This window comes from Ailuropoda melanoleuca, chromosome 7, assembly GCF_002007445.2.
Source record: "Ailuropoda melanoleuca isolate Jingjing chromosome 7, ASM200744v2, whole genome shotgun sequence".
NCBI classification, from domain to species: Eukaryota; Metazoa; Chordata; class Mammalia; order Carnivora; family Ursidae; genus Ailuropoda; species Ailuropoda melanoleuca.
Genome location: NC_048224.1, coordinates 138498664 through 138505570, shown reverse-complemented (window position 1 = coordinate 138505570; position 6907 = coordinate 138498664). Strand labels below are relative to the sequence as shown.

At 48.0% G+C, this 6907-nt stretch overlaps 1 protein-coding gene across 4 annotated transcripts in view; it reads left to right on the top strand.

Annotated features, from left to right (window-relative positions):
• Positions 1–5234, top strand: part of COL4A1 (collagen type IV alpha 1 chain) — a 149229-nt gene extending 143995 nt beyond the window's left edge. For all 4 annotated transcript variants that reach the window (XM_034665467.1, XM_019805286.2, XM_034665469.1 and 1 more), the window contains exons 51-52: positions 1729–1901; positions 4122–5234. In XM_034665467.1, the coding sequence (XP_034521358.1) occupies positions 1729–1901; positions 4122–4203 (255 nt within the window). In that variant the 3' untranslated portion in view covers positions 4204–5234. The remainder of the gene's footprint in view (positions 1–1728; positions 1902–4121) is intronic.
• Positions 5235–6907: the final 1673 nt, after the last annotated feature.

The window sequence follows — 6907 nt, the reverse complement described above, 5'->3', positions numbered from 1 at the left end:
GGGGGGCTCACCAGTGTGCGGGAGTGCGAGGGCCCATACCCTTCCTGCAGGGAGATGCTGCTCTCCTGTCACTCGGCTGTCCCGGACACCACGTCCCCGATGTTCCCACCCCAAAACGCCAGTTAAAATAGGAAACATGACCCCTGTTTGAGATCCCACGGTAGCTGCTTATTTGACCTTACTGCCCTGGTTTAAAGTAGCAATTGCCCGTGTGAAGGCTCTGTACCCGCAAGGCCAGGTCATAGTGGGTGACCCCCAGTAAGCGGCCCGTGGGGCTCCTTCTGGCTCACCACAGGCCCCGCCCGTCCTCACCATCTCAGGTGCGGTCACATGGACATTTGGGCCCCTGGAGGATCTTTAGTCTACTCTGTTGACAGGGAGAGGGGCTTCATAAGTTCCGCCCTAAGTCATCGCGAGTGCAGGGGGACTAGCACAGCCAGGAGAGCAGTTCTCGAAGCGCTCGTGTCTGCACGCCAGTTTGGTTGTGAGGTTTCCTCACAGCCTCGTCCGAGGCTTCAGGTAGACTCTTCAGCAGGGCCGGAGACTTGGCGGCCACCCAGAGATGCAGCAAGTGCTTTGATGACTAAAGATTGCGTGGTGGCTGCTTTGTCAAGAAGCTTGAGTAGACTGCAGTGTAGAGAGATCAGGACACCAGCAACGGTGACATAGATTGAATTTTTTAACTCCATAATCATAAGAAATACTAAACGGAACCTCATTACAACAGAAGTGGCCCCTGGCCCAAGGAGTAAAGGAAAGCATTTTGTCATCTGAAAATGACAAAGATCTGAAACAATGATTGCCCCTAATTTCCCCAAATCAAGAGGAAAGCAAAGTAATGGTGTCCAAGAGAATGAGTGCTCTATCCCTTCCCAGTCATTGGGGGCCTTGTGGGGATGTGGAGGGGCTCTGGGCTGGCAGTCTGGAGACCCCTGTACTTATTTCAGCTTTGCCTTGAAACTAGGACCATGGTCACATCCAGAATGTTCTAGCTAGCATTCTCCAGTCCTCATCTGGGAATGAAGGGTGTTAGCTTTGTCCTCAAAGGGCCCTTGTGGCTCTGAAATTCTCGCATCTGAAACAATAGTCATGGCGATTTTGGAGTGTCTTGTCTCATTTTGGATCGTTCCTCTCGGTCCTGGTTTCTGAGCACAGGTTGACCCTCCTCGAGCCCATTAGACCCAACTGCATTTCAACAGTTACAATAATGGTTACCCTTTTCTTTCTCTGGTTTAAATTGTCTCTCTTTTCAAGGAAAAGGAACCAATGATTGTTCTTTACCTTATAAAAGGACACATAGCATCTAATACAGGATTTTAATTATCCTCTCTAATTTTGATTAGAAAGTTTGATTTCACATCTCTTGGTTCCAACATCATTTACACATTTTGGCTATTTCGTCTGTCCCAAGTTAGAGGAGGTTTCAGTGTCTCAAACATTGTGAATAGCGAGGACAGCATTTCTTTAAATCCTGATGCGCCTGGGCTGGCCATGTCCTGTTAGGGGAGGACCGGTGGTGGAGTTCTGGTGCGGGGTCGCAGGCTGCCGTGCTCTGCATGTGGCGCAGGGACCGGCTTGCAGGTGGAGGGTGGTGTGGGCACAAGTGTGTTTCATGGTGGCCTGCCCGAGGCTTCTCCGCGGGGCTACCCTGGTTCCTTGCTGGGCACCACGAGGCCCCGTCTGTGTGGCAGGCAGAGACCTGACTCACAGCTCACGTCTGCTCCGCAGCACACCAGTGCCGGTGCTGAAGGTTCTGGCCAAGCCCTCGCGTCCCCCGGGTCTTGTCTGGAAGAGTTCAGGAGCGCACCATTCATCGAGTGCCATGGCCGTGGGACTTGCAACTACTATGCGAACGCTTACAGCTTTTGGCTTGCCACCATTGAGAGAAGCGAGATGTTCAAGTAAGTCGGGAGGGCCCCTGTGTAGCGTCCGGATCCGTGTTCCTTCCGATACAGAGAGAGAGGGTTCTGAAATGCTAATTAGGAATGCGTCTTCCACAGGCAGTAACGAGGATTTGGTTCTGTTCTGTGTGGACAGATAACTGCGGTGCACTTCAAAGGCAGATCTCAGGTCACAGGTTCAATTCTTTCATTGGCTGAAGGACTACAAAAGAAAAAAGGCCATTTTTCATTTTTGTAGGTAGATTCACTACAGTGTAGTTGGAACATCTGGCTCTTCCAACAGAGCATTTAAAAATACGTACTTAACAGTCGGCAAGGGAGGGGAGAGTGTTTGCTCTCATAGCAGTTGTTATCCTGACTCTCGTGTGCGTGTTGGGTCAGTTCTGAGGGACACGACCAGACTATTTGTTAGACCCATGGAAATAAAAATTAATTTCAGCCCAAATGCACTGGAATCGATAGGGAAGACCTTCCCCTTCTTTTCCATCATGATTTCACCGTTGAGACAACTGCCCTGGGTGACTGCTGACCTTGCCGACCTTGCCGCGGAGCCCAGTGCAGTCGGGATGGAGAGGAGTGCGTGACGAGCCCTCTGTCCTTTGTGCAGCCCCTGCTGGGCCAGCGCAGGGGCCCACGAGCCCGAGCAGTGACTGTCACTCCCCAAGTACATACCACTCCTCCTGGAGACGCACCTTTCTGTCTTTGCCTTTTCAGAGAGAGTTTTGTGGAACTCTTCTGTCAGCCTGTCTCTCTTTTTTTTATAATAATATTTTTTTTATTATGTTAGTCACCATACAGTACGTCCCTGGTTTCTGATGTAAAGTTCGATGATTCATTAGTTGCTTATAACACCCAGTGCACCATGCAATACGTGCCCTCCTTACTTAAACCCAACACCAGCCTATCCCATCAGCCTGTCTCTTCTTAAGTTAGATCATAAAAGGGGGCGCCTGGGTGGCACAGCGGTTAAGCGTCTGCCTTCGGCTCAGGGCGTGATCCCGGCATTATGGGATCGAGCCCCACATCGGGCTCCTCCGCTATGAGCCTGCTTCTTCCTCTCCCACTCCCCCTGCTTGTGTTCCCTCTCTTGCTGGCTGTCTCTATCTCTGTCAAATAAATAAATAAAATCTTTAAAAAAAAAAAGATCATAAAAGGAAAGCAACACTCTCTCAACTCGTAATATTTTAAGCACCAAAAAGTACCAGGTACTTAATGGGTAGCTTACAGGAGACTTTTCAGGCAACTGGAAACTTGACATCAACTCTTGGGTTAGAACTTAACCATCAGCTCCTAACTGAGCACTTGGGTGTATCAGGTCCTGGGCCTTCCTTTATAGGGTTAATAGGTAATAATGGGTTGGTTTTCTGGTTTTGGTTTTTGTTTTTTTTGAACCAGCAGCCTGGCACAATGGACTAAAATAAAAATTAGATCAGATTCCATTATTTCAAAAAATTAATTTGGGGGTAATAAGATTTTCACAGAAGTTGCTAAAATCAGCAGCCCTAATTTTAGGATGTTACTTTTATTATATGGCTGCTTTAATTTAATAGAATTTGGTTAGTGCCAACTTCAGTTTAGACTTCACCCCTCTAATAGTCAAATTACAGTAGATTATCTAGGATCAAGGAAGCATTTGGGGCGCTAAATGTCTTCCCCTCTGGCCTCCAATCAGACTACCTGCATATAATCCAGCAAAAGCTTAAAGAAGTATTTCTAGGTCTAGTTAATTATCCTGGATTCATCGTTTATTACTCCATTCAGCCAGTGTGTAATGAGCACTTACTCTGTGTGTGAAGGGCTGCAGGGAAGATATCGTCTTCCGCTGAGGAGTTTATGATCTGGTTGAGGAGAGAGGATGAGGGGGAGATGACAGTCCGAGGAGGTGGGGTGGCGCAGTGGGCGAGGCTCAGCCTTTGGAGCCCAGCAGATGCGGGATGGCTGTTTCTGTGCCCTCCCCGGCGTGCACCTGGGCTGCCACCAACCTCACGGCCAGGGATGGGGGTGCACGTGATCGCGTGCCTCGCTCCCCTGCTGTGAGGGCGGGTGACACCCAGCACCGTGTCCGCTCAGTCGGGGTGAGCTGGGGTCGCTGTTCATCCCAGGCTGGGGCTCCCTCCCGTCCAAGCCCTCAGAGATCTCTGGGGCCGGGGGGAGGCCCGAGGAACTGGGCCACCTCGCTGAGCCTTGGGGCTGACGGCCGGTTTCTGTGTCGTCCCGTAGGAAGCCCACGCCGTCCACCTTGAAGGCCGGGGAGCTGCGCACGCACGTCAGTCGCTGTCAAGTCTGTATGAGAAGAACGTAATGAAGCCCGGCCCTCCGCTAACGTACAACATGGTGCTACTCCCTCCTCCCCCATTCTTTTTTTAACAGCAACGAACCCTAGAAATATATCCTGTACCTCACTGTCCAGTATGAAAACCGTAAAGTGCCTTATAGGAATTTGCGTAACTAACACACCCTGCTTCGGTGGCCTCGACTTGCTGAAGGAGAAACAAAGGCCGTGATAAGCTGTCATAGTGACATACCAAATGGCACTTGTGATGAAATAAAAGTCTAAGTCTGTCCTACAATCCAGTGCACTGATGTGTAACATGAGAACTCCACCAGGAAACCAAGGGTGCTAGGAGGTGTGCGGGGCCTTCCGTTCTGTTTGAATGCCCGTTTCCACTCTTGTGTCATAACAGATGCATTTTCACGCCCGGATGGGATGTCTGTCTGTGTCACTGTTGAGCTGGGTCTGTACAAACAGCAGTCATGTAACCACGGTGTTTTGGAGCTGTACGTGGAATGGCGGGCTCAGCAGCCGTATCTTCCAACCCCCAAACATAAATTTAGGTCTTTCTGCTCCGTGTGGTACTATGCACCTGCTTTTGCAGAAATCACGAATTTCCTGTGGAATAAAGATGGTCCAAAAGTAGGCAGAAATTAAATATATATATATTTTAGTAATTTATATAGATGTCAGCAATTAGGCAGGTCAAGTTTTTGTTTCATTTCCACTGTTAAAATAAAGCTTACATAGTTTCTTCCTCGAAAAGACTGTGTTGTCCTTTCACGTAGATTTTTACACTCGGGTGTTGGATGGAAACATCCGTTCTCACTGTTCACCTCCAAACCCAAACTCGTGTATCGCCAAAGCCAAACCCAGGTTCATGAGCATGGTGTCTGTAACAGTGAAGCGTGTACTTTGAGCTGTGTTGTTTTTATTCTGTATTGATATCTTCAGGGTTTTAAACACTAATCACAACTGAATGACTTGACTTCAAAACCAGCAACCGTAAAAGGCCTTCGTTTTATTTGTATTCCTCATTCTGCAGCCTGGTGCGGAAAACAGCTCTGTAGGACCTTAGTGTCAGTATCCCACACAGAAGCGCCTTCGCGTGGCTTCCTCGTTCTCGCGAGCGCTGTGCAGATGTCAGCAGGGAACGGATGGATTGCAGGAGAGCAGAGTTGACCACTATGCCTGAAATGACGTTTCACCCAAAGTCTCCAAAACGTTTTTAAGACTACTAAGGCCTTTTATGTAATTTCTTTCAATGTGTATTTCTTATAAATTCAAATTTGTAATAAAACTATTTGTATAAAAATTAAGCTTTTATTAATTTGTTGCTAGTGTTGCCACAGAAACATTAAAAGTTACTGCACAAGCCACTAATAAATTTGTAAGCTTTGCCTACCTTAGATTAAATTTATTTTGCAGTTCTTCCAAATGAGAGCCAGACTGGGCATAATTTACAGAAATTACTGCAAAGAAAAATGATCGGTCATCTTCTTCCGCCCTCCCTCCCACCCCTCTGTTCATACAGGCAACCATCATCCATCAGTCATCCGTCCATCATCCTTCTTCCATCCATCCATCCATCATCCATCTGTCCATCCATCCATCCATCCATCCATCCTTCATCCATCATCCATCCATCCATTGTATGTATACAAAGGATTTGCAACTTTTCAAGTTCTGGTTAGATACAAGATAAACAGAGATGAACAACATACACATCCAACCATCAAAAGCAGATTCAGGGGCGCCTGGGTGGCTCAGTCGGTTAGGCGTCTGCCTTCAGCTCAGGTCATGATCCCAGGGTCCTGGGATTGAGTCCTGCGTCAAGCTCCTTGCTCACTGGGGAGGCCGCTTCTCCCTCTGCCCGCCTCTCCCCCTGCTTGCTCTCTCTCTCTCAAATAAAAACTAATAAAATATTAAGAATAAGTAAAAGCGGATTCAATGCGGGGGGTGGACAGAGGTTAGAACTGGGATTACGGCTGCACGATGTCTGGATGGAGGGTTGGAGTCCAAATCCTAACGTAGGAAAGAAGATGACAGATTCTTTTTCCCTGGTGATCTCAGTTTCAGTTTACACTTAATCAAAACATGATCCCTGGGGAATGAGTGTGACACTATGTATTCAGGAAAAAGCTCTAAATTGTGCCATGTTCTTGGTTACCGCCCCTGACCGAGCTGTAGTGAGGACGGAATGGGACGGTGGTTGAACGTGACCTCAAGTGCTTGATCAAGAAGCCTCAGTCAAGGTCTAGTTTCGGCCACTCCCACCCATCTGTGATAAAACCGAGGGAAAGGGCTCATTTGCCTGTCTTACTATATGGGAGTGGACAGGAGGAGCGAACACCGAATCATCAGGCTTGGCTCCTGCCAAAGTCACAGGTGGAGCCCCTCCATGTGGCAGCCACATGGGAGCATTTTGTTTCTATGTATAAAACTGATTTATGAGAAATCATTAGTTACTAGATACAGGCTGGTATATCAGGAAAGTGCAAAGAGGGTGATGATACCTTGAATCCCAACATTCAGATCCTGTGCGTTTTCTATTATTAGAGCAGGTCTTATGTTTTATTTTTAAAATTCTCCTACAGTAAAATTGATTTATGTAATGGACAGTTCTATGAATTGTAACCTATGTACAGGTCCGTGTAAGCATGGTCAGAATCAGTCCACAGAAGGGTTAGAGCACCTGAAACACCCCCTCGACCCCTCCCTTCCCCCCCCCACA